The sequence below is a fragment of the Sesamum indicum genome, linkage group LG10 (genome assembly GCF_026168435.1).
Source record: "Sesamum indicum cultivar Baizhima isolate 11 linkage group LG10, ASM2616843v1, whole genome shotgun sequence".
Taxonomy (NCBI): domain Eukaryota; kingdom Viridiplantae; phylum Streptophyta; class Magnoliopsida; order Lamiales; family Pedaliaceae; genus Sesamum; species Sesamum indicum.
Window position 1 is genome coordinate 17,695,055 of NC_142666.1, and position 27,617 is coordinate 17,722,671.

At 34.5% G+C, this 27,617-nt stretch overlaps 4 protein-coding genes and 1 pseudogene across 4 annotated transcripts; 3 read left to right on the forward strand and 2 right to left on the reverse strand.

Moving 5' to 3' along the window:
- The first annotated feature begins 271 nt into the window (after positions 1-271).
- LOC105171831 (small ribosomal subunit protein eS17-like) lies at positions 272-998 on the forward strand. The gene has a single exon (XM_011093072.3). The coding sequence runs from the start codon at positions 376-378 to the stop codon at positions 799-801; it is 426 nt and encodes a 141-aa protein (XP_011091374.1). The 5' UTR covers positions 272-375; the 3' UTR covers positions 802-998.
- Positions 999-3,313: 2,315 nt separating this feature from the next.
- Positions 3,314-6,066, reverse strand: LOC105171829 (uncharacterized). The gene is made up of 3 exons (XM_088886148.1): positions 5,955-6,066; positions 4,075-4,209; positions 3,314-3,496 (listed from the first exon to the last, which is right to left on the reverse strand). Exons 1-3 carry the CDS (start codon positions 6,000-6,002, stop codon positions 3,416-3,418), a joined length of 264 nt encoding a protein of 87 aa, XP_088742274.1. The 5' UTR covers positions 6,003-6,066; the 3' UTR covers positions 3,314-3,415.
- A 998-nt stretch (positions 6,067-7,064) lies between these two features.
- On the reverse strand, positions 7,065-10,134 carry LOC105171828 (beta-amylase 1). The gene is made up of 4 exons (XM_011093070.3): positions 9,418-10,134; positions 8,346-8,556; positions 8,139-8,249; positions 7,065-8,035 (listed from the first exon to the last, which is right to left on the reverse strand). Exons 1-4 carry the CDS (start codon positions 10,029-10,031, stop codon positions 7,229-7,231), a joined length of 1,743 nt encoding a protein of 580 aa, XP_011091372.1. The 5' UTR covers positions 10,032-10,134; the 3' UTR covers positions 7,065-7,228.
- A 7,867-nt stretch (positions 10,135-18,001) lies between these two features.
- On the forward strand, positions 18,002-25,532 carry LOC105171827 (uncharacterized). The gene is made up of 15 exons (XM_011093069.3): positions 18,002-18,429; positions 19,660-19,812; positions 19,902-20,018; positions 20,100-20,184; positions 20,449-20,557; positions 20,655-20,722; positions 20,800-20,925; positions 20,994-21,919; positions 22,158-22,361; positions 22,455-22,515; positions 23,484-23,597; positions 23,771-23,884; positions 23,974-24,060; positions 24,487-24,562; positions 25,095-25,532. The coding sequence occupies exons 1-14, from the start codon at positions 18,299-18,301 to the stop codon at positions 24,511-24,513; spliced, it is 2,322 nt and encodes a 773-aa protein (XP_011091371.1). The 5' UTR covers positions 18,002-18,298; the 3' UTR covers positions 24,514-24,562; positions 25,095-25,532.
- Positions 25,153-27,364, forward strand: LOC148786748 (uncharacterized; annotated as a pseudogene).
- Positions 27,365-27,617: the final 253 nt, after the last annotated feature.

Here is a 27,617-nt window from a genome sequence, read left to right on the forward strand (position 1 = left end):
CTATAAATACCATCATATATTTCATTTGTAGAAGAGTTTTTGAGAGAATAAGAAAGTGATTTGGATGAAGTACATATATTAATTTCTTTATATTTTATTATGAGTAATAGGCCAATAAACTTAGAATTTCTATAAATTTATAACACTTTGATTATATTTTGGTTATATCAGTTGTGGTTAAAGTATAGTTATTGGAAAAGTTGGGGGTTGGTTTAATACAATCAAAGAGTAGTGGTACCAACGGGAAATTTCTGCCTCCATTTATAATCTCAAAACCTGTGAACTTCTTGCTTGCATCCCAAACCTTAAAGCAAACACTGCTCTCCGTCTTCTCCCCTACCCCGACGCCGCCGAACCAGAACCACCACCAAGAAGATGGGTCGCGTCCGAACAAAGACTGTGAAGAAGTCCTCCCGGCAAGTGATCGAGCATTACTACTCGAAGATGACGCTGGATTTCCACACCAACAAGAAGGTTCTTGAAGAAGTCGCCATCATCCCCTCGAAGCGCCTCCGGAACAAGATTGCTGGGTTCTCTACTCATCTGATGAAGCGTATCCAGAAGGGGCCGGTCCGTGGAATTTCACTCAAGCTGCAGGAGGAGGAGCGCGAGCGCCGCATGGATTTCGCTCCCGATGAGTCGGCCATTAAGGTGGACCGCATAGAGGTTGACCAGGAGACAATTGATTTATTGGACTCGCTTGGGATGAAGGAGCTTCCAGGTGTCGTCCTTAGAGAGGACCAGGGACCGATCAATGTTGCGCCGCTGAACTACGGCCGCGGAGGCGTCAGACGGTACTGAGAGAGACGCGGTCTTTTCTCGGGTTATGTATTCCTTTAATAGTGGGTTAATTTGAGCTTTGTTGGAAACGATGTCTTCCGTTACTTTTAGAATATGTGTTAGAGTTTCTGAGACAATCACATCTCTCTTCCTGTCAAGTTTTTGCCGAAAGTATGAGATTTTTGCTAATTATGAATAGCAGTATCTCTTTTCTATTCTCTTGCTTGGTGGGATCTTTCATTGCCCATTGATGGAAATGCTAGCAACTCTTTTTCTCTCATAAGATTACATTCTGATGAGATGATCCGCGGTGGGATTTTTTATGTTGTAGTTCTCTTTTGGTGTGGAGGTCGTCTGAATGATCATGAAAATTTTTTCATTGGGCTTGGAGCTTTCTTTGGCTGGTCCTCATTGCTGATATTATCAGTTGGCACCTTCCCCTTTAGTCCTTATGGAATTGCACTTTAAATCAACATTGAACATTCTTGTGTTTCTCGGCTAGTTGGAAGAAACATGGTTCAATGTTGGTGTGGGAAATAACTATGGTGTAAAACATGACAGGAATTATCAATTGCACTTTTTCTCTAATTGTTTGTGGGATGGTGTTGCCTTGTTCTCTGCTCGTATCCATAGGATAGAGAATGTGCTTGTTATTTGTGGCTAACGATATAAACAATTATGAAATGTTGTTCAATTTGGTTTCATTTCTTACTTGGATTAATGGTTGAATTTAATTTGATAATTTGGCTGTTTGAGTTAATTTGGATTTTAATCAAGTTGAACACAGATTTTACACAGTTGATTTTCTACCCTCTGTTCTATTATCCTTTCACCAGTTGAATTGAACTTCAAATTCTATTGAAACAAAAAGAGATGTCCAAGATTGATTTGCAAACAGAATCGAGAACTTTCAGAATTAGTAGCACTTGCATATTTGTAATTGTAAATCTTCTGCAGATTGAGCAGAATTTGGGTATATGTACACAACCACACGAGTATGAATGGGCTAAACCTTCAGCCGGAGTAACAGTCTAGGGGGGGAGAAAGTGGAAGAGATGTCAACAATCACTCGCTCGAATTTGCAAGCCCAACCATATTAAGCATATGCCGATCTTCCTTAAATCTTTCCAGCACTGTACCTTTGATAACTTCCGGTCTATCCTGATAGCTCTTCGTGGAACCACTCCCCAGCATTCTATTACATATTTGGGAGGTGTTTGATAGGCATGGGCTGCCAAAAGTTGTGCAACTGAAGGTGTGCCCCTGTTTGAAGGTGTTTGATAGCATTTCTCCTCACATTTTTCTCCTTTTTAAGTTAATATTTATTTTTATTTAATTAATTAGTTTTAGCATAATCTTTTTTTTTCCATAAAACTTATTAGATTTAAATTTAAAGTTAAGTAGTTACCTACCAATTTTTACAACTTATTAACAAAATTATAAGTATTAAATTATTTCTCCAAATACTTTTTTTCACTTTTTATTTTAATTTTCAATTCGTAATATTTTTATTTATTAACAACAACTTATCAAGAAATTAGACCTGATACAGTTTACGTCAAAATATAGTACTACTTGATTTTAATGGTACATGTTCTTTTTTGTCTTTTACCAATAAAAAAATAATATTAGTACACCAAATACCCTAACTTTTTACAAGATGTGAAAATATCTCATAAATTTTAATCTCTTATTTTATTCAAATATATATCTTATTTTATCCAAATATTTAAGAATATTATTTTTAAAATAAAATAAAAGACTTATAAACTCCTACAACATCTTATAAGTTGTAGGAGGTTATAAGATGTTTCAAATAAATTTCGTGTTTGGCTAAGCTTTTTTAAACATCTTATAATGTTTTAGGAGCTTATAAGACGTTGGTTCTGATTTTAAAAATAAGCTTCTAAAGTGTTTGGATGAAATAAGATATTAAAATCTATAAGACGTGTAAACATCTTATAAGATATTGGGGTGTTTAGTATAATAAGGTCTTTAATTGGTAAAAAATAACTAAAATAGACATGATACAATTAGAATCATATAAATTGTTGTTTCTTGTTATATTTTGTTTTAAATATTTTTCGAACTCTTTTATAAATAGTACACATTAATTTAATTTCAAATAAAAATTTAGTAGATAATCTTTGTACAAACAAAAAAAAATGACAAATCAATACCTAAACTTTTGACTAAAAATAATATATATGTATATTCATGCTAATCGAATATTAATATAGATATATAATTGATATTTTTTTAATACAATATCTATCTATAGTTATACAAATTATAATGTTTTTTAATTTATATTATTCGATAAATATAATATCAATATCAATCTTATTTTTATTTAATTATTATAATAATTTATAATTAAATAATAAAATATTTTCTCTTTTTTGAATGTTAGGAGAATTAAATTGCAAAAAAAAAAAAAAAATTAAATATTAGAGAGTGTGTGTTTGTGTGTGTGTGTCTGCACCCAAAACCCTCCAATTAAAGAAAAATGTAAAAATTCTAATAACCATCTAAAACTGTGTCACACCCTAAAACATTTGCTATGCTAAATTTAGCTCTTATTATTAAAACAATAAAGGAAGCCATAAGCCCTAAGACATCATGGGACTTGGTTTCACTTCTTCTCGCCCATCCCCAGACTGTTCTTCACTCCATCAATGGCACCCTGAGCCATGTTAACCACTTGCTCTCCAGTCTGCAAATCATAAAACAAATTAAACAATAATAATAATAATTTCTAAAAAATAATATTAATTTACATTAATTGCTATTTTTAGATTAAAATTTCATTCAAATTATTTTTTAGGGTTACTATCCCTCTAAAAATGTGAAATTACACTTTTTTCAATATAAGTTTTGAAATTGCATTTATGCCCCTTCTGAAAATTCATTGTTTACACATGTCTCATCTTTCGCTAGGTTTGGACTAAAAATGCTGACATTAGAAACAAACTTACATAAGTTTTTAAATTTTACCTATGTAATAATTTTGTACTTATAAGGAAAACAATGTAATAATTTTAAATATATATATATATTACATCTATCCTTTTATAAGTACAAAAATATATAAATGAATGTTAAATGAGTGGCGAAATTAAAAATTTAGATAATTTTTTTTTCAATATTGATATTTTTCATTCAAATCCTAATAGAAGTTGGTCAGATATAAATAAAAAAATTTTAAAAGAGATATAAGTGTAATTTTATTTTATTTTCTTAAAAAAAATATATTTTTGTATTTTTAGGAAAAGGCAAAACATAATTGAAAACCTGCTGAAGGAATCCAGCGGTTTCCTCCCTCGTTTGTTGGGCTTGGCCTTGGGTGTTCTCTGCAGCTTCACGGGCCTTATCATGGGCTTGATTCATTGTATCCTTAGCGCTGTCCATCCATTGCTCAGCTTTTTCCTGCTCCAATAATATACATACATGAAGAATTTATGCATTAAATTTTTATATAGTAAAATAGTAAAGGGACAATTATATCATTATTTTCTAAGATTTAATGGGATTACATATAAATTTTTTGTTGTTTGAAAATTACATTCAATATCCTCATTGTTTGTTTTCGTCCAGTATATAGATCTCTCCATTTGTCCAAATTCACAAGTTTTACTGATATTACTAAACAAAAATAAATTAATAAAAATTCTTATTTACCCTTGATTGATTTACTATTAAATTTAGTGCGGATCAACAAATATTTTTCTAATCAAACTACCATTATAAGAATGAAGATGTATATACTTATATGCATTAACGCCTTTGGAGATATACAAGGGTGATTAAAAAGATTCGTTATACCTACAGTAAGTCAATTTATTTTTATTTTTTTGTGCTAATATCAACAAATTTGGTGAATTTGGACTAACGAATGAATTTATATCTTGGATAAAAACAAACATCAATAATACTATATGTATTTTTAGAAATCACAAAATGTCTATGTATAATCATATTAAGCCCTGGGAGAGAACAAGGTAATTATCCTACTTAAAAAAGACAAGTTTTACGAAGTATAAGTTTGAAACTGAAAAAACAATAGAAAGTTGAGAATAAGTATCTGGAAAAGGGAAAATTCTAGCCCAAATTTAGTTCGATCAAATTTGAACCAATTATATGATACGTATAATATACTTATCGGGTTAAATCCATTTTGACCTCCTGTGATATATAAAAATATCAATAATCCCACTATGAATTTTCTAATATCAAAAAACACCCCCATATTAAGAATAAATAATTACACTGCCCCCTAGTCAATTTGAGTCTATTTTTTTTAGAAACAATGACTAAATATCCATTCTAGTCAACTGGTCAAATTAGGCTTATTAATATATAATTATTTTAATTTATCATATATATAATTTAATACTATTAAAATATATTTATAATATATATAATTATAATTTATAAATAAAATAAATAATAATTATAAACCCCAACCCAACCCCCGCCCCCCCCCCCCACCCTCACCCCTCTCGCCTGCAACTCTCTTTCCCCTCCCCGCACTGCCCTTCTGGGCGATGGGCGTCACCTTAGAAGATATGGGCGACGGCCGTCGCCCAAAGGCCGCGCCCTCCTCTTCAAAAGCCGCCGCCGCTGTAATTTTTTATTATAATTTAATTTAAATAATATTTTATTATATAAAATAATATTTATTATTATATAAAATAATATTTATTATTAATAAAATATATATAAATTTTAATTAAATAATTATGATAAAAAAAATATTTTAAATAATTATTATAAAGATAATATTTTATTATCAATTAATATATATAATATTATATATTAACTATGAGAGAAGGGCAAAAATATCAAAAAAAGGTATTTTCATAGAAAAATCACTGTCAAAGCGCGTGTGACCCAAATTTTGTATGGAGGGATTTTTTTAAACTTTATTTTATATCACAAGGGGGTATTTGATACTTTAATTTTTACAGGGGGCTTTTGGAACATTCCTATTATCATAGGGAGGGTTATGGATTTTTTCCTATACTTACCATGTAATTAATATACAATTAAAAAAAAGTGAACAATCAACAATCGTATAGCAAGCATGACATACTTATTTTGTGATTGGTTTGAATCGATCAAATATGATTCAAGTAAAAAAAAATTAGGGCAAAAATGCATAATAATAGTACCTGAGTCTGGCCATGGGCCTGTCCAGCATTGAATTGAGTGCTTGACATTTTATTTTATTTTCTTCTCTAAAACTTTTAAAGAACAAAGAAAAGGTTATGGTTTGAAGGTAAGATGATTGAACAGAGTGTAATTGATTAAACCTTAATTACTTATCAGGTATTTATAGCATTATCAATTAACAAGAAATGGACATGTGGCTTTCTTTTATCCATATTATGGCGGAAAATGTGCTTACTTGCTATTTCTTTTGATATATCCTACTTTCACTCCTTTGGTGCTAAAAATACTCATCCCCCCCCTTTTTTTATGTTTATGGTTTGTATTTTTATTAAAAGTAGTCGGGCTTGTAAAAAGGTGAAAAACAGATATAAATTAAATTAGATAATATTTGCGAGAAATGATTTGAATTTATTTATAAAAATTTCAAAGCAATTAAAACACTCTCAAGGTACTTCCAGCTTTTAACTTTTAGAAGTAACTAACAGTTTCAAAAATAAAAATGGACAACCCAAATATTTTAAAACTATTTTTTTTAAAGCCGTAAACACTTTTCTAAATTTTTCGTAAACGCTTCGTTGCTTTTCGTTTATCCAGGGTCATGGATGTCTACATACCACTCTTCATCTCAAGATACTATGCTGAATATGCACCATGCGTTGTGCTTTTGGTTCGTTTGCTCTTTCTGCCACGGACTTTGGCTGAAAAACCAACTGTCCCTCGCTCATTTAAACCTATCATCTTAACCTTTAAACAGCTACAAAGCATCTAAAAATTCCTGCATGCACCAATTTAATAAAGCAAATATAATGCATCCGGACCACAAAATTTCAGCAGAATCATGTGAAAGGAAAAGTAGGACATTGATCATAGTACTAGGTTGGCATGATCAATACTTGTGGTCTCAATATAATTTTGTCTCCTTCACATGAGATGATATCCTAAACCAACAACATGTATGGATAATAATATCTACTCTACGGGTGCCGCTGAGATTGCTATGCAGATATTAAACTACAGATATGATCCCTTTGAACCGACAAAAAAGGAATCTCCGAGAACATTCTCCGACTTTGAGACAATAAACAAGAATAAGGTAGAAAACAATGAGGTGAAACAGAAAGGTTTAAGATATTTGTACTAATGTTTCTCAAATTCTATTATGCTTCCAGTAATACAGTACATTTAAGGATACAAGAGCAGGAAACTGCAGAAATATACGTTAACTGCTTCTGTGGAGTTATTTCGTATTGTATTATATGATTACATGCTAGCACTAATGCATGAGCGCAACAGCGGCTTCTTGAACTAAAGGTTGAGTGACATGCACAAAATGCTCAGCTTCCCGCTCCACTTGCTCCCAACACCTGTGCACGTCTTTTCCTTCCTTCATTTTCTTCACAAATGCAACGAACCGTCTCCAGTTATCTGGTTGAAACAAATCAGGGTTCATCCTCAAATATGTAAATGCACACATTTCCCTATCGGCTGAATTGCCATCAATATCCAGAGCTGAGGCTTGCAAAATCTGTTCGTGTGCGTAGTCATCGTATCTTGGCAGTGCGTTTTCTCCAGCAAGTGGAACCTGAGCTTCTTGAGTGGCTAAAGCCACTTGCCTGACCAGTTTCTCAGGTGCACATAAAGCATCCTGAGGTTGTTCGTGATCTCTCATCTCGATACAAGTGAAGTTGAACACAGCACCATGGCGAGCTAACATTTGGGCGATGGGCAGGTAACCGTCTCGAAAACGGGTGTTGTAGTAGCCAGCTGTGAGCTCGGGAGCATGGGATCGGGTGCCGTAATGCCAGTGGATACCTGCAATCTTGACAGAAATCTTTACACCCTTGTTCTCAAATAGACTCTTGGCTGATTGCAGTATTCTCTCACCATGATCAATAAGCATCTGAGAGTACCAAGAGAGGAAAAACTCTCCATATGGAGTGTTCCACCCACCACCCTCTTTACGGAAGAAGTTTGTGTCTTCTGGCCAGTTGTTGTAGTGGCCGGCATCTGTCGGACCGGTGCTTCCCCATTCAGGTTTACCAATTGCTTCAGCTGCTGCTTTCAAGCTACTTATCATGTACTGCAAAATGGTGGAAGTATGACTTAAGATCAGGAAATACCGAGAGAGAATTGAGACACAGAAGAGCAATAGCATACTACCAACATAAGATCGAGATTTATACCTTGTCATAACATTGAAAAGCTCCAATTCCCGGGAACTTCCATGTCCCATCTTGCTCTGGGTAAGATGGATAGCGAAGCTCTCCTGCTGGACCCATCCCAACTTGAATTTCCTAAATAATGGAATTATGACGTTCCAGTAAGTACTCCATAGAAATAGATGCCACAAGCAAACTAAACTCAATCAAATTCATAGCACGAGCACTTACCACGATGGTGTCACCTAAAAGATGCTCAAATGTGTCCCTGAAAGCCCGCATGAAATCAGAATAACACTGGACAGGAGTTCTCCCCTTGAGAGCTGGGAGGGTATCACAACCAAGTGAAAGGTATTCGTAATTCCTCCTACCCCACTGGTCTGTATAAGCAAGATCAGGATCCTTGTCAATTTCTTCCACAACCCATTTTGGCAGAGGAATCCTGACAAAGTGAAAGGACGATGATTAGTTAGAAGTTAGAACAGGAAGGAATGACAAAAACAAGGCCCTTTAATAATCAATTATTAAAATTCTTACCCAAACCAAATCACATTGAACAAAAAGCAAAGAGCAAATGTGATTTACATGTAATTGATAACTGTTTGTGAACTATGACATCAATCACACTACAAATGTAGTGCAGATGTCATATACTTAAGTTTATGTCCGATGAAACCAAGTTTGAGTTAGAATTTCATGAACTGTAGAACCTTTCTCTTTAATTTACAGATCGGCATATATTGTTCAGATCAACCAGTCTATTCTTTACCTTTCACTTTTTCATATGGGTAATTCTTGACATTCCACATCTTTCACTTCAAATTTCAAATTATAGTCTTAGAAACAAATTAAAAGAAGAATCCTATTTGTATAAATGGTTCCAAGACGCATATTTTATGACCCTCTCAATAAAAAGGTAAGATTTTACTTTGCACTTGTTGAATCGGATGGCAAGAATTACGATAATTACATGTTTTCAAGTGGTCTAATTTTCATATACTATTAAACATTCATTTCATAAAAATAAATACTGCTAGAGAGGTTTACCACCCGGCCCCGGCTCCCACACCAGATCCTACGAATAAATAAAAATATGCAAATGTACTTCAGCCTTATCCCCCGCCAACTTCCGCAGATCTCAAAGCCCACGTGAAAACATCAAAATCGACGCCGAAGTCTGACCATACAATTACCAATACTATCTTGACCCACAATTTGAATTACTCATCATGAACACTCACCAAAATAAGAAAAATTAATAAAGAAGCACGGCGAGTAAAAATGGAATTGTTAGTTAGCTTACGTGCAGGAATCCCCAACATTTCCGCCGCACTGATGAAAAGACATCACGGCCTGCACTTTCAGCCCGTGCTTCTTCGCCATCTCCAGCAGTTCCGAATACCCACCCCAATTATACTCCCCGGGTTTCTCTCCTTCCACCAATCCCCACCATACATCCATCATTATCCCCTCCACACCGGCACTCTTCAGCGCCTGCAGACTCGCGTTCATCGCCTTCTTCCTATTAACCGTGTGATTCCATGTCACGCTATCGAGCGGCATCATAACGTAGACCGGCACCCCCTTTTTGTCCTCCTTATGTGAAACCCCACCCACAACATACTCCCTATCCTGCACATCCTCGGTGGTAACCGGAGCCGACATCAGCGCTTGCGCGGCCACCGACAGGTCAGGCCGCAGTCCGCCGCGAACCGGACTCAACGGAGGCGACGGGGACACCCGGTCCATCTCCATTCCCGTCTTCTGCACAGAAACACGCAAATTGGTCGCCACAGGAACTCTCCACACCGCGCTAACGGTGGCGGAAGACGGCGCTTCGCCGGAAACGCCACCTGCATCGGCGGCCAACGGCGAGCCGGAAATCGCTCCGATCTGGTGAGGCAAACTCATCGCCATCACACACACAAAAATCTCCAAACACCGAAACTGCAATCGCAAAACCAAAATCCGTTCGAAAACCTGTCAACGTAAATGTTTGAGAAGAGAAAATAAAGCTAAGGAGAAGGGGAGGGAGTGATTGGGTATATATAGACATGGAGAGGAGCTCCAGAAGGATAAGATATTATTACAAATGAGTGGCCACGTGGTTGATGGGACACGTGGCGAGATTTGGGCGGGAGCGGAGGCGACGGTTGTGATTTACTGCGGGGGTTCACGTGAGGGGAGACGGTGAGATTTGATTGCGCGTGAAGGTTCAGGTGTGGACGCTGGTGATGGCGGTGGCGAATGGGATAGCGAAACGTGGAAATAAAGGAGTGGCTGAGCTGGCGTTTTGCTTTGTATGGCTGGTTTTAGGTCCACGAGAGGGTTGAAATTACTGAATTTCATGAACTTAGAAGTTAGAAAATGGAATACACACAAAAATTGTCTCTCAGCCGACGCCAGTAAGGTTGAGTTGTCGTGAATTAATTCGAAATTATGAATTTAAGGTCACAGGTTTAAAGGGAAATTTTAGTTGGAATCAAAATTCATTAAATTTGAATTAATTATACAATAAGTGTAATATATTTATTGTGTGATTAGTGAACAATTCATGAAAAATGATTAATCACATAGTAAATGTGATGCATTTGTTCGATAATTGATTTTGATTCGACCAAATTTGATCCGAATAAGAATTTTTCTAAATTTAAATTTTATTGGATGTGGCCATGTGGGCGTGTCTATTTTATTTTTATATAAATTTATTATTTTATAATTCTTAGTTATATTAGTGTATTGATTTGATTTATTTCTCAATTGCTTAATTTATTTAAATATTAATGAAATAATATAATAATAGCTTCTATCTAAAAAAAATATGAAAAACAAATAAAATACTATTTTCTTTTGTTCTTTTATTTTTTGCGGTTTTCAATTTTTCTATCTAACAAAGGTCATTTTCCTTGGTTTATAAAGAAAATTCTTACCTACAATTAATATATTATTACAATAAAAACAAATGAAAGAATTGTGGTTGTCGACAACTTCTTCTTTGAATTTTAAGAAAAATGAAAAATCTATAAAACATAACTTTTATTTTATTTATTTAATATTTACTTTTTCTAAGAAAATAAAAAAAAAAGTTCAAAAATTATAAAACGTAAACCAAGAACAATCCAAATAAAATTCACGAGAAAATATTGGGTAAGTAACATTCTATTCTTATAAAGTTTGATATAATTACATATACCCTCGTTCTTTCAAAAATTATCAATATCCCGTGAAAACTAATGTTCGTCGGATAATGGATCCTTTTCGGTAAAGATAAATTTCATTAAGTAAAAGAAGTATAATAGTACAATACATCTTACTTAATCTAAGTGGCTTTCTCGACAGGTCAAGGAATCCGCCATAGGCGATAAAGCGCACAAGTGCTAACAACAGTAGGTAATTCTACACTAAGAATCGTTTGCTGCACATCTCGAACCATCAGCACACCCACAGTGCGTGTATTTCTATGTACTCCATCAAATCGCCTAATGTTGCGCTTACGCCAAATATGGTACACATACGAGGCCATAATGGATCCATTCTATTAGCTTCCATTAGGTTAATATTAGAATTTGTATTAAACTATCCAGAATGCTCTTTTATACCTTAAAGTATAAGTTTATATATTTTTTAAAATAATTTTATGAACTAGACTCCCTTTTGAAATATACATGGCATAACCATAGGGGGCAAATGGGACATTGCACAACATTATTTATCTTCAAAAACTTTTTTAAAAAGAGAAAAAAAAATACAAGGGTATAGTTGACATTTCCATCTTATCATTCAAAGGTTACATAATTATGTCAAATATTACGAGATATAATAATCTTCAAACAAACAAGCAGATATTTATAATTGTGTCAATTTTAAAAGGACTCAATATAATTTATCAAAAAATATTATGTGTGAGATTAAGTCGGTGGTGTAATATCGAACGCGATGTTGGGGCCATGTTTAAAAAGTCCCCGGACATAATTTCAATAACATAAAAGGCTTTGAAATTCATAAGTGGAATCTAACTTAGTTCAGATCCCATTATGTATAAAGTTATCATAATCGTTTGATTGGAATTGACAATTGCAAAAGTATTTTGAAAATATGGGTTGAAAATCAAATTTAAAAAACTTATTATACTTATTCAGACTTTAAATTAAAATAAGAGTACGCAATATGTGAATTCATAATTTTTTATTTTTTTTAAATATAATTCGATAAGATAAAAGACATAAATTACTTATGGATGTGTAAGATCTGAATGATTTGGCCGGGTAAGTTGAAGCTTACACTAACCGACATGTGCATGACTTTGGCCTACAACCAAGGAACCTAATGTTATTTACGCAAAAGTTGTTAATCAACTTCCATTGATTGTTACTAACTCCTAACTGCTCTTGCATGAGATTTCAATTTGAACTATCAATTCACAAGAACGTCATAATATTTCTAATTGGAGTGTGTTGTGAAAAATAAAGGATATGCTGCGTAGTTATGTATTAAGAAGTCGAGGCAAGAACGTGATTTTTTATACTTTTAAATAGTTATTGTCCTGTGATTTGGTACTGGTGATGACCATAATTTATTTCACAATGATACATCGACTCACAATTTTAAAGTAGAAGCACTACAAATTTTTAGAAATGATGAACCAAAAATATTTTGAAATTATCTTTATAAAAGTTATATACTGATTTTGCAAACCACTTTAAAATGCCCTAAAATATTTTTTTTAAGTTGATTGAATGGAATGAAATGGGACGGGCAAAAGGAACCATTGGATCGATAGTCTGATTGAAAATTTTTTTTGCAAATGTTACGATTCTTTATCTTAATGGACGTGTTATTTTACCTAAATAATACACCAATTCATCAAAGGACATACCACTTCATCATAATAGACAAATAATTTCAATCAAATGATACACCACTTCATTAATAGACATCTATTCGGTTGATTAAATACGATTGGATGTTGATTGAGCATCATCAACCACCATTCACATATCATGAGTTTGCCATGTGTTGCACATCAAGATGCAGAGTCGGACGGGCTTGGCTAACTGAAGCTAGCGTTGGATTGAATCAATAAAACAATGGGTTGGTTCGACCTAGACCCGCTTGGGACTGGGCCTGTCCTAGGGATCAATATTTGGGATCAGCCAAGCCGAGTGGCCCAGGACACTTGGTCCTGGACTGGGCCTGTTGGGTCCTTTTTTTTAAAATTCATTATATATTCTCTATTATTATTTTTCTATATATAAATTTCGTTTGATTTAATTTATTATTTATTTTTTTTAAAAGACAATTACAAATTTAAGTAATTCATTAAAAAAAAATTAAACAAGTACATCCGACTTGACGTGGGCTTGGTATGTGCTTGATTCGTGCTTCAATCTAGCCAATCTATAGGCTGGGCTTGAGTTTAAAAATAGACCCAATTAGAGGTCCACTTAGAGGTTCAGGACCACCCCAAGATCGACTATGAACATTAGTGGATTGATTCTGGGCCGAATATTTTCGGGTTGATCCTAGGCCGACCCAGCTATCTGTACACCTTGAATTACACATTATAATTAAACACTTATTACATTTTTATCTAGTCACAATAATTTTTTTTTAAATTTATTATTCACTATTTTTCAACATAATAACGCTATAATCATATGGTTGACAAAGTCTCTACAATGCATTGGAGAATACAATTTTTTCTTTTTTCTTTTACTTTCCTTAAATATAAATAATTTTTTGCTTTTTCTTTTTTGGTTTTGTTAAATTAAAATATTATGTCTATCATTATGTTTCTAGCATGAACTAGGACCTTCTTGATTTGTGAATGAATTAGTGAACCCAATTCAAAATTACCCATAAACACGACTTCATCAATTGATTAAGGGCGACAATTATTATCAAACAATGACACTTAATGGGCTTCTATTATTACTTTTTAGATCCCAAGGGAGTATTTGCAAAAATTTTCAACTTTTAGAAAAGTAATTTTTTGAAAAAATTAGAAGTTATAGCATAATTAAAAGTAGTTAATATTTATAAAAAAATAAATAAATAAAAGCTAAATTGAAAGTATTCGCGGAAAAATTACTTCTAAAACAAAATTAATTGATTAAAGATCGTTTTATCCCCATGCATTAAAAAGGTATTATTTTTGCTTATATTTGTACTTGTTATTTGTCAATAGTAAATATTTTTTTATATAAATTATAAATTTTATTTCGATTAGAATATTTTATATTTATTTTTAAAAGAATATTAAAAAAATAAAATGCTTAATTTAATAATACTCCCACTAAATATACAATTGTTGAATCATATGCAATAATTAAACTTGCATGATTGTAATTTTTTATTATTTATTTAATTAATCATAGCCACTTAATTTATATTTTCTAATGATATAAGAATAATATAATTAGATAATATATCAAATAAAATATAAAAATTCTAAAATATCAAATATGTGAAAGTGTAAATGTGATTTTCTTAAATTATTCAAATTATTTGAAAATCTAAAATCAACTTCATGCAATTTAAAAATTAAATTAAAAATAATAAAATTGAATTACAATTACTAAAATGAGGGCAAAATAGTAAAAAATTAGATTAAAATTATTTATAAAAAAGTTAAAGCAGCTAGAAGCACCCCAAAAGCATTTCTAACTTTTGGCCTACAAACGCTTTTCTCAGCACTTTCAAAAGTAGAAGGTGAAATCCCAAATGCTTCAAAAATACTTTTTTGGAGTGAAAGCTAAAAAGTACTTTTCCAGAAGTGCTTCTAACTTTCAACCTAAAAATATTCTTTTTCAATAATTTTAAAAATAGAAACCGACATTTCAAACATCTCAAAAATATGTTTTTTGAGCCAGAACTTGAAACGCTATTTTTTAAAACTCTCGCAAACACTCCAAATTTGCAAGTTTTGTTGGACCACAAGTTTACGCGGCACCATCCTTGATGCATGAAGTACAACCTTAGGATGTGATGTATTTGTACAATCATGTAACTACTAGGAAGGTTGGCTGTACAACTAGATGTGTGTGATGTGGATTGAAAGGCCATTGGGCGTCAGCCCAGCCCGAATTGTATATTTGTGAGTGAAAATGGAGTTTTTTTTTTTTTTTTTAATACAGAATAGGTAAACTAAAAAGGAGATTATATTACTACTAATCCAATTTGAATAAGTCATAGTGATTTTGTACTATTTTAAGCCCACATAATAATCCATTTTTTTAGTATATAGTTATTGCACTAAGTAATATTACAGCAATTAATATTAATTATATACTATATATGTTAATTACATTATATATTTATAACGCATAGTTTATCATACAAAATTAGATCGGATATGACACCAATAATTTCATAATCCCATATGTACATAAATTAGACCCGTAAAATAATAGTTTCCTAGAAATTTAGAAAACTTTGTATCTAAAAGATCTTTTGATTTTTTCTTATAAAAACTAGTTAATTCAATCAATGTGTTTTTCTATTTCTTTTTTGTTTTTTTTTTGTGGTAGGTTTTTGGAGTAATATGAAGAAATTGACAGTTCACAAAAAGAATCATATTTAAAAGATATCATTTTGATGCGCAATTATTTGATGCATCATACAAATTTCAAATAAAATTCTCCTCTGACCAATATTAACATGTCCAGTGCGCTATATATGTGTATATATATATATATATATTTGAGCTGATACTTATATATATCAATATGATTAAAGACAATAAACAAATTACAATAATGATCCTGATCGAAGATTGTGACTTCTCCAAAGGTACTCGAATAACGTATGAAGCATGAGAAAAGGAAAGTCGTTAGACTCACAGGGTGGTCCCCAATTAAAATTGAAATTTAGAAGTGGTATATTTAATACTGGAAAACGATAGTCCAAGTGTCTTATCATATACGGTCAGGCAAAATGTGCTCATTTGCCTGGTCCACATGACGTCATCTCCAGTTGGGTGCGAGATGACCGACGATTCTAATTTTACGATTTCCTTATAGGGTTGGGTCATTGGAGTAGACACAAAATAGAGGCGCGGATCCTACGGCATGGTTGGTGTTTTCTTTATAAAAAAGGCATTTATATCCTTTTTGTAGATAATCATATTATATTTCTATCAAATAATCCTCCTAATTAAAACGAGATAAATACAAACACATCTGATGGTATTCAAACCCATATCTCGTACTCACAAAATCACAACACAAACACATAAATTATGTTTCTCTCCTTTTGTTTTATAGGGAAATATAAATGTTTATAAACGTGTTCAACAACAACAACACATTAATAATAATAATAATACATATAGCAAATAGAATTGTTCTATAATTTATTTTCACGAATATTCCTTTTTTCTTTATTTCAAATATTATCTGGGCATGGATGTGATACTCAGGACCACTTGAATAGACGTATGCTATGTTTATACGACTCTTAAATCAATATAACATAATTAATAGTAATTAACATCAAAACACTGATGCAAGTATTAGTTCACATGATAGTGAAGTACCATAGAGAGTTATATATGTTACCATTTGTTTGTTTGTAACTTCTACTTGTTTGTGTAGTTCGAGTCGGTCAAATCTGAACAAATTATATGATAAGTGTAATATATTTATAGTATCATCATTGTACAATTCAGGAAAAGTGATCAATCGCATAATAAATATATCATACTTGCTCTATGATTGATTTGGTTCGCCAAAACCCGATCCATGCAAAAGTTTTCCATTATTGTAGATTAAACTAAATTCATGCTACATTCGATATTTCACAAATATAATATATGCCACCAATAATATCTTAGCTTAATAGTTTTAAGACTAAAATTGAAGTCTGGTGAATAAGTTTCAAATTTTAAGTTGGAATCACATAAAACATGTGAAGTATGATTTGAAAATCATCCAAATCATGCTTATGCTGCAAGACCCAACACCTTCCAACCTAACTCAACCCTCTAAACACATGCTTTTTACCAAGGGTTTACACACACACACACACACATACATAAACACACAAATACCTTCAAATTTAAACATTTATCAATAAGATTTTTTGGAGACAATAAGGTTATATTTTGACTGATGGATTTCGATTTGAGAGAAGAATATGAATTCTTTTTTTTTTTTTTTTATTTTTCCTTAAACAACTCATATTAAAAAATTTTAAGATTCATAGTTATTAATCAAACGTATAGTTCAAATTTCGAGTTGAAGTATTTAAAATTCTTGAAATTTAGAATTATTCAGATAATATTTGAATGATTCGTTACCTGATCTTTGAAATTCATAATTGCAAATTCATGAATCTAAATATAGCCTAAAAATAATCGCAATGACCAGTGGAATGGATTCGTCAAATTATGTTGTGTTTGGGTTGATGGACTTGAACCTAAGAATTTCAAATTTTTGAACTATATTTTGAGCATAGATTTCAAATCTATTTAATTTGAAGTTATTTAAATATTCTAAATTTAAATTTCTCATTAAGTTCAAATACTTTCGTCCAAATACAATCTGAGATAAATTATTATTTTAATAATTTTATGAAATACAGTTAAAGTGAAATATTTTACGAGGTCCAACGAGTAATTTTTTTTAATTAAAATATAGTTATAAGTGCATTAATGATTAAATTTTTTAAAGATAAACAAATAATTATTAGGGATAAAATGAAATTGAAGAATTCACAATTGTCATTACCATAATAGACAGTGAAGGTTACAGATGGAAATCCTACACTTAGAACTGTAGACCGTTCACCTGGACGTGATTGTATCAAACCCTTAACCAAGGACAATATCGTAAATTACGGCCTCATGATATCGAGTATATCACTGTCCATAGCCGGAAAATACATAACCCCCCGCTCCCTCCCCCCACCCCCACCCAACTGTTATACTCTCTGCCTTTCTCCCACCAATTTTTCCTCCCCATTCTGCCCCTGCCTCCGAGATCTCCTTGCGCACATCCTCCCCGTAAATTACTCAACATCCAGGGGCAGTTTCGGACAATTCAACTGAATCCAGCCTCTGTATAAACCCCAATTGTCGTCATTTTCTCGAAATTGCGGCGATGCCCGGAAAGGATTTCACTTTTGTTAATTTAAATGGATCTTTGTATTGAATTGTTCGTTTAAATTGTGAATTGCAACTTATCATGAGGTCATCGGCGATTTTGCCGGAGAATTCCGCCTCAGCCGCTGCTGCCCCGCCGCCGCCGCCACCGTCTTCGTCGCAGCTGGTGCCTCCACCTGTGGGCCCTGCTCACGAGACGAATTCGAGGCAAAGGTTGAATTTTGCACCCTAATTTGCCGTTAATTTTTGCATTTTCGATCCGGAATTTGTTTGTGTTGAAGTGACTTTATTTTTTCTTTTTCTGAACTCATTTTTGTGGGTTTTATTGAGCGCATGCTTGAATTCAGTTGAACTGAATTTTGATCCGTGCTGTTTGAATTGCATGCTTGTAATGGGAATTGAGTACTTTGTTCGGATTTTCATTTTTTCTTGTTTTCTGTAAATTATTGGTAGAATTTGATTGTATTACCTCTTGTTGATATCCTTTGTTGGATGAACTTTGGTTTGTGTTTTCTAGGGAGTAAAGATTTTACAATTAGCTAATCAGTGTAAGATTTGAAGTTGTCGGGTTATAAGTTTGTTAAACATAGCTTAGGTTTTTTAGATGTGTGGTAATCTTGTGCATGAACACAAAGATTAAGCGCGAAGTCGTTTGAATTTAAAATTAATTTATAGGGGCCGTCGATTGGTTCTTAATTGCTATAGATGTGTCGGTTTTGGGGGTTCGTAAACGACACATTTCTGTGTGCCCTTTTGCATTTAATGGATATAGACTTTCTTATACGTGTCCTCAGTCTTAAGTTTTCGCTCTATGTCTTCATCCAATTCAATGTGGATATGAGCTATCATTTGTTTGCTCATTGTTATTTAGTTAACTTTGCCGATACACTTTATAAAGTTAGTAACTGTCGTGTATAATGGTCTCAAAATTTGAATTAAATGTGCATTGATCAGTCACGTACTTTCTTAATTGGTAACGACACGTGGTAGATGTTCTGAGTAAGGATTAACTAACAAAAGACTATTGTACATGATGTCCGTGGAAGGAAAAAAATTAATAACTTTTCAGCACGTGTGCAACTTGTAACCTTGTTGTGGGGCGCTTTTGAACTTCCTAAAATTTGTCTAGCTTGCATTACTTATTTGATTTGATTTCTAGATGTTAGGACAAGTACACTTGCAATCAGATGGGAGACTTCTGGTAATTTAAATTTTGCTTATATTCATGTCTTTTGTTCATTATGTTTTAATTGTGCATAGGAGCTAGTTCGGGTGCTTAATTGCCCCTTATATTTTTGGTTTTGATGATTATTTTATATTTATATATACTCTATAGATGCGGTTATGAGTTTTTATATGTACAAGACCCAAATATTCCTTTGACTTCACTTATGTTACCAGAAATATACCAGTTGAGTTTGACATACTAAGTTCCATGTGCAGCAATGTATTTAAATTGTTAGCTCAAAGAGAGTTGTCTCCTCAGACAAAGAGAACTCCCAAAAAATTTTGGGGGAAGGCATCTAATTGCCATGTTGATTCCTCTGGAATGAAAACGGAACTAGCAAAAGATGCGAGACAAGAACTTCGATCATGGTATTCGTCATTCCTATGTATTATATGATTTACTGATTACGATTTGTTACACTGTCAAGCATAAACAATGTTTTAAATCTGGATTACAGGGCGGAGGCAGAATCCTTACTACATTTATCAGCCAAGTATTGTCCCTTACTGCCTCCACCGAGGTCAACCATTGCAGCAGCCTTTAGTCCTGATGGAAAGACACTTGCTTCTACCCAGTTAAATCTCTGTCTACTCTTTCTTTTGCATCTGGCTAAGTTGTTTATGTTGTCAACTCACTATGTTATTGATGTCGACAGTGGAGACCATACGGTGAAGATAATCGATTGTCCAACTGGAAAATGCTTAAAAGTGCTGAGTGGGCATCGGAGGACCCCTTGGGTGGTAAGCTGTCTTCTCATTGAATTAAATTAACTAATCTGAAAGATAATATGGTAGCATTCAGTGTCTCAAATCTTAACTTAACTACTTGAAAAAATATAGAAGAAATGAGAATCCAAGAAAACTGCCGCGTGATAGGTTGATGTCGGATCTGGAACTAATTCTTTTGTTAGAAAATTAGTTCTTTGTTTGAGCTGCTTTTGTTTGGTAAAAATCAACAAAGTTTTGAATCAAGCTTTTTCTAATTTGCCGATGGGACTTCTGCAGGTTAGGTTCCATCCTCTTTATCCTGAAGTTCTTGCAAGTGGAAGTTTAGACCATGAAGTTCGATTGTGGGATGCAAAAACTGCAGAGTGTATAGGATCGCGTGATTTTTGTAATAATTTAAAACATTCATTCTTTAAGAAATAATACTTTTACTATATTTTAGCTCTGTCCTATTAATGTTGCTTGTTAAAAATTCCTCCATGCAGACCGTCCTATAGCTTCCATTGCCTTCCATGCCCAAGGGGAAATCTTGGCTGTAGCATCAGGCCACAAGGTTCGAATTTTAGAATATAGCATTGACGTTGACTAAGATTAGGTACCTGAAGTTTCTTAACCATGCTTATGTGGCAGCTCTATATATGGCACTACAACAGGAGAGGGGAGGCTTCCTCACCAACAATCATACTGAAGACACGTCGTTCCCTCCGTGCTGTGCATTTCCACCCGCATGGTGCGCCGTTTCTTCTAACTGCTGAGGTACTGATTCTGCTGCTTTTAGAACTTTTATTGTCGATGTATCAGTTTCATGGTGGCGCTCTTTTCAGGTCAATGATCTTGACTCATCAGACCCTACAATGACACTTGCAACTTCCCCTGGGTACTTGCGCTACCCGCCTCCTACTATATACCTGGCAGATGCTCACTCCGCTTATCGATCAAATTCAGGAAATGAGTTGCCCATCATGTCTATACCATTTCTAATCTGGCCTTCTATTGGCAGAGGTGATGCGAGTTTACTTGCCCAGCAGACGGAGGCGGACATGACTAGTGTTCCACAACAGAGGGCGGAGTCTTCTGCCTCTGTGAGACTTTTCACATATTCTACTCCATCTGGTCAATACGAACTTGTATTGTCTCCGATCCAATCTCCTGTTCGAGAAGAGCCTCAAAACAATTCTTTGACAAGGGTAATGGAGAATGCTATTCCTCAACCTGCTGTGGATGCTATGGAGACAGATGGGCAAGCTGAAGATAGAAACAATCAATTTTTTCCATTTGGTGATCCAGCATATTGGGAGCTTCCTTTTTTGCAAGGGTGGTTGATTGGTCAAAGCCAAGCTGGCCAACGTGCAATCCACTCACAAACTGGAGGTCCCGCTGAAGGTGTGTCTTCCTATGGTGCAATAGGGAACCCTTCACAGGTGGTTCCTCCAGTAATTCCTAATGTCGGTGACTCAAGAGTAGCTGGAAGATCAGGTTCACGACACCGATCTTCACGCTCCCGCACCAGACCAGCAACTGGAACCAGCGATAATGCTGCTTTTAACAGTATTCCGCTTGAGCAAAATAATTCACAACCTTTTATGAGCCAAGTCCAGTCTGAGGTAGCCACCTCTCTAGCTGCAGCTGCGGCTGCGGAGTTACCTTGCACGGTGAAGCTTAGAATATGGTCTCATGATGTGAAAAATCCTTGTGTACCTCTTGACGCAGAACGCTGTCGCTTAACAATCCCTCATGCCGTACTTTGCAGGTATGACCTTAAAATGTTGTTGGTGAGTGGTTTCCAAACAATGGACAATGGATGGGTTTAAGGAAAATGTAGTTGGATTCCTACTTTCCTGAAAGATTCAATGTGTCTTAGTTCCTAATTGTGATGTTACAGTGAAAATGCAATACACGTGGCTAATTCTCTCCAAATCTTCCTCTCTTCCCCTTTTCAACTGGTTGAACTGCATCAGGATTTTTACATTTCACATATTCTTTTGTAGTGAGATGGGTGCCCATTTTTCACCATGCGGAAGATTTTTAGCCGTTTGTGTGGCATGTATCCTGCCAAACGTCGATGCTGACCCAGGCTTGCAAGGCCATGTTCCGCATGATGTTACAGGGGCTTCTACATCTCCAACAAGACATCCAATTTCAGCGCACCAAGTTATGTATGAATTGAGGATATATTCCCTCGAGGAGGCTACGTGAGTCCTAGAACTTCTATACTATTACCTGTTAATGTACATAAGTATCTTATTCTGATATCTTTCCACTGCCAATGATGTTTCTTTATGTAGATTTGGGTCTGTTCTAGCATCTCGGGCGATCAGAGCTGCTCATTGTTTGACCTCAATACAGGTTAGTCACATTGTTGGATATGGGACGGAATCTTTGAACTATTTATGCATGTTTTGTGTGGGAATTTTCTAATTAAGATTCAGAGAATTGCCTTTCTCTGCCAACAATTGTTAGTACACTTCTGTGACTCTGTGCTCCTCATTTATTATCTGTATCATTGGTCATTCTTTTGGGAAAAGGAAGAAAACAGAGAAACCATTAGGTGGTAACTGTTGTACGAGGCTACCTATTATTGAAGTGCCTTTCAATCAGGAGTTGATACCTTTTCTTCTTGTTTTTTCTCTTTGGAGATTCTAGTTGGAAAAATTGTATCCTTTTCATGGAGTAACAAGTCTTCCGCATTATATTATTACTTTTTTTCCTCTTAAAATATCAGTGTTATACCCATCTTATTCCCCAAATATGTTATCCTCTTGAGAACTGGATGTTGACTAGGAATGTTGGGTAATGGCTAAGAAATTGTTTAACAGTAGGCAAAGATTTGGTTTACTAAGTAAAGATATGTTTTGGGTAATGTTAAGAAATTGTTTAAAAGTAGGAAAAGATTTGGTTTACTAAGAACCCAGTATATGTTTTGGGCATTCAGTTTGTAGTTGATCTCCTTAGCCCCTTTTTATTTGTTGGTCTTCCTTGTGGCTGGCTTTCTGCTCTATTACTAGTGAATACGCAAGCACTGAAAGATATCAGGGTTGCTGACATATAATGAGAAAGGGGATATTTGGAGAAGACGAATTTCGTTCATGTGATAGGCTAAAAGAACAATACATATCATATCCTCTTGGTGCAATGCTGTTTGTAAAGTTGCTGCTTAGCTTGATAATAAAATCCTATGTAATCAATGAGAAAGTAAGGTTTACTGGGTTACTATTTCCAATAGATTGTCCAGACGAGATAATATCATTGTAATTTTAAATTTGATGCAAATGCTTGCATGGATGACTGATCCAAATTCATTTTGCACCTTGCAGTTCTCTCCTACCTCTGAACATCTGTTACTAGCCTATGGTAGGCGCCATAGTTCGCTTCTTAAGAGTGTCGTGATTGATGGAGATACAACTGTACCAATTTACACAATTCTGGAGGTGAGATTTCACAAATAGTACCATTATCTTAGGAAGAAACTCCATTTACAGCATAATTCCCCAAATGTGGCGCGCTTCAAGATTTATGTAGTGCATATGGAACAGTGAATACCATGCTATTTTGATGAACTGACCCTCAATGCGTCACTGAGAATATAATTTTTTCTTTGCAGATTTACAGAGTTTCTGATATGGAACTTGTGAGGGTTCTTCCCAGTGCAGAAGATGAGGTTAATGTAGCTTGTTTCCATCCTTCAGTTGGTGGTGGCTTTGTATATGGAACCAAGGTTGGCAGAGAAGTATCTGTAGATTTTCTCTTTCTATCGTTGTCTGCAGCTTTTTTCCGGTTGTGATTCTTTTATTCTAACAATGCCAGGAAGGAAAGCTTAGGATTCTTCAGTGCGATATATCCCAGGGCTTTAAAAATGATGGATCCTGCGGTCCTGATGACAACATGTTTGAGGTATAGAAATGATTCGTGTTGCTATTCTAGTGTGGGTATTCCGCATCTAGGTTTATCAATTACTCTTTGTATGATGAATTAGGTGGATTTATTTGCATGAGCTTACTGCAAGTCTTATTCTGTATGATTTTTCTATATGTAAATTTTTAGAATGTCCGAAATAAGCGCTCTCTTGGAAAGAGTATTGAGTGACTGTTTACTACATATCTTGCACGCAATTATGAGCACCAGTGCTGTTTGCAAGTTCTTCTGGATATTGGTCTAAGATAAGGGTAATACATCTAGAATATACCAATTGATGTCAGTATACGTGGCATGGTATTGTAGGCTAATCTCAATAAGTCAATATGCTTGGTTTCTATGATAATTGCTCTTTCTATATTTTATAATTCAATTGCTTATCAGCTTATGGTTTATTGATTGAAGGTTCAGACAATTGCATTGGAAGGCTGATTATCGTCAAGCAAAGGCAACGTGTTTGGCACTTTACAGCTTGATGATGGTTGGTTTTATAGTTTTTCCTTAAATATTTGGTGGTAAACTTGTACTTGCCTCTAAGCTTTTTCATGCTGTTTGAAGCTCATATACCTATGTAACACGTAAATTTGCTAAGTTATGGCATCCCTGGGAATATGAACCAAGAAATATTGAAATCAATGATCTGTAGATGATGGGGTCTTTCGCATCCCAACTAGTTTCTAATAAACTTATTCCAGAGTTAATTTGGACTTTATTTGTCTCTATTAGTGGTTGAAATATAATTCTTCTGTGATTGAACTTAGATTTTATGGCTGGACTCTTGTTCAACTCTACTCTAAGGATACTTGTTTAATGCCCATGTTTATTGCATTGAATGCCAAAATGCTGATTAAAAAGCAATCATGTGGAATGGTTCTTCATTGATGTTGAAGTCATACTAAACGTGGGATATATTGAGCAATATATCTCCCATTCGGTTATCAAACATGAGATATGAAAAATTTCCAGGTTACGATTTATTCATGTGAACTGATGACCTCTTTGTATTTCTTCAGGGGTGGAAGGGACCTGCAATCAATTGGCAAAGGCACTTTGCTAAGCATATATGAAGTTATGTCGACATGGCAACTAGTCGAAACTGATGGGGGAGAAATTGCCTGCATTTACAAAGTTGGGCATTTCCGAGGTTTTCCTTTTTAGCGTTTCTTCAATGAGCTGTGTACAGTCTTTGCTGCTACCATTCCCAGTGCTAACTTGCAAATAGGTCCATGCTCGTTTGAAGCATGCACTGATGGATAAACAGTTTGCAGCTATAGTTGTTTGTTTAGATTGCTACTCTGATGGACCAAAGTTATAGATACTTAGCTCAGTTTCATTTCCTAGATAAACAGGGGAACTATTTTCTTTGGCCTTCTTTCATCACGGATGGCCTTTGTTGTACATTAGTGTACTTGGTTCCCATGGAAAGAAACTCTTCTTTTTTTCTTTTTTTATTTTTCTTTCTAAAATTTATGTTTTCAGGTTTTATATGGCTGTCTTGTTTTATGAGACATTTCATATGGTAGTTGCTGGTCTGAAAGAATGATTTTTGCATTATCTGTTTGAGAATTTAGACAGATTCATGCCTATATCGGTTCTTCCAGTGAACTGTTCTAAGAAGCTTTGCGACACTCTTTACCTTCTTCTCCAGATATGATACCGAGAATTTGTGTTCGATTTAGGGATAGGTTTTATAAATTGGAGTCTTGAGGGGTGAATTTCTGTAATTTTCTTGCATCTTAGATAAAACTTGAATGACATTTATTTTTCCAAATTTGATGCGCTTTTTACCTGGAAGAGGATGGAAAAAGATAGTTTGATGGCTCCTCGGAAGTGTTATGGATCATTGTATGCCAATTTCCTGGTGGAGAAAATTCAAACATCATTTCTCTTTATGACTTTCTTAAAGTTATTGTATAGTCTGAATGTGTATGGAATCCATCCTACTGGATTGCGTAATAATTATAGTAAATATATCATATTTACATACTAAACTCGACTAATAAAAATACTCTTTTTCCCATAAAAGAATTTATACATGTACTTAAAACTTTTACTGCAACAGTGTTTCTGAGTTTTGGTTGAATGAACATCATATCTGGTATATGTAAATTTAACACGATATACACGAGATTATTAGTTCTTGTGCCGTCCCCCCTCCTTATCCACCCTCTTCCTGAAGAACTCAAGAAATCCATAACCTCAGCCCCTTTCGCCTATAACACTACAGGAAAGTAGAAACCATACACCCTCAACATTTTCCAAAACCTTGAAAATTTCACCTAAATTGGCTCTTCTCATGGCTGGCTAGCTTTTCCGGATCAAAGTGCCAACCCTTATCTCCTTAACCCCTTCTCAAAAACCCGAATCTAACTCCAGGAAATGCACCATCCCAGATGTCCGATCATCTTCGACAAAGACCCTCCTTTTCCAAGATTGATAAGATTATTTTATCGACCAATCCATTTCATGACAAGAACTACAATGTCATAGTAATGTACATTGTTCTGTGCCAATCAAAGAAACTCACCTTTTAGGAATGGAGTGATCTAGAATGCAAAGCTGAGACGTAATGTTGTTTGTTGTGATGAGATGAACATGGTATTTACATTGAGTCCAGGGCCTTCAGTTGAGACATGAAACTTGAGTGCAAACGTGTTCCTAAGGAGACGATGACGATCCAAGATTCTTGTCCTAAGAAAATTAGTAGAAGCTCACCGTAGTGTGCTGCTAATCTCTGTTCCTCACTATGGTTCTTGGCTCTGTCGTTCCAATAGATATACCTCATTGTGAGGTACATTGGCGAGTTTGTGGAGAGGTCGTAGGGGGATGCTCTTAACGAGTTATGCTTCCAAGTTCCAAGCCATTAGTTTGTCCATATAAAACAGTTGAGTTCCACGTGTTTGAACTTGATCTTGATCACGAGAACTGGATCCAAGTCGAGTGTGTGAATGATTTTCTGATGTTTTTGGGAGGAACCAGTCTATGGTGCTTTCAACTAAGGAGAATCCAGAATTGGAGGGAAATTCAACATATTTTACTGATGATTACTGTGACAATATGGCTGTGGCAGCCATGATATGGGGGTTTTCAAGTTGGAAGATGGCAGTCACTTCTGGGTTGTCAAGGACAGAGAATTGCACTGCCAACCCTATGGATTAGTCTTCCTCATGATCATCAGTAGATCAAATTTTCTTGGACTTTGTTTTATGTTTCATCTTCTCTAAGTTTTTGGATTGCAACCAGATACAGGAGGGATTACAAGGATTTTCTGATTTATCATGTAACTAGCTACAACTTTCATGATTTTCGTGTATCATCTGCACAGTACCAAATATACTTTGCTTGAGTTTCTATATTAACAGAAATTTCCACAGTTACAGAAAAGAATTGGTATTATCTGTTTTTATTTCTTATTGGAATAATTACACTAATAGCCCCCATATATGGTCTGTTTACACATCAATCCTACTTTTTGCATAATTACATACATCACCTTGATCGCCAAAAAGCATGAATAATTTGTGCAATAATATTGA

Excerpts from the sequence above, each read along its gene's own strand:
- LOC105171831 (XM_011093072.3), top strand. The coding sequence starts at position 376 with ATGGGTCGCGTCCGAACAAAGACTGTGAAGAAGTCCTCCCGGCAAGTG.
- LOC105171829 (XM_088886148.1), bottom strand. The coding sequence starts at position 6,002 with ATGTCAAGCACTCAATTCAATGCTGGACAGGCCCATGGCCAGACTCAG. Across the intron at positions 4,210-5,954 it reads AGGCCCATGGCCAGACTCAG|GAAAAAGCTGAGCAATGGAT; the intron begins GTACTATTATTA and ends TTATTGGAGCAG. Across the intron at positions 3,497-4,074 it reads CCGCTGGATTCCTTCAGCAG|ACTGGAGAGCAAGTGGTTAA; the intron begins GTTTTCAATTAT and ends TATGATTTGCAG.
- LOC105171828 (XM_011093070.3), bottom strand. The coding sequence starts at position 10,031 with ATGGCGATGAGTTTGCCTCACCAGATCGGAGCGATTTCCGGCTCGCCG. Across the intron at positions 8,557-9,417 it reads AATGTTGGGGATTCCTGCAC|GATTCCTCTGCCAAAATGGG; the intron begins GTAAGCTAACTA and ends TCACTTTGTCAG. Across the intron at positions 8,036-8,138 it reads CTTTTCAATGTTATGACAAG|TACATGATAAGTAGCTTGAA; the intron begins GTATAAATCTCG and ends ACCATTTTGCAG.
- LOC105171827 (XM_011093069.3), top strand. The coding sequence starts at position 18,299 with ATGAGGTCATCGGCGATTTTGCCGGAGAATTCCGCCTCAGCCGCTGCT. Across the intron at positions 20,019-20,099 it reads AAGACACTTGCTTCTACCCA|TGGAGACCATACGGTGAAGA; the intron begins GTTAAATCTCTG and ends TGATGTCGACAG. Across the intron at positions 21,920-22,157 it reads CCTCATGCCGTACTTTGCAG|TGAGATGGGTGCCCATTTTT; the intron begins GTATGACCTTAA and ends ATTCTTTTGTAG.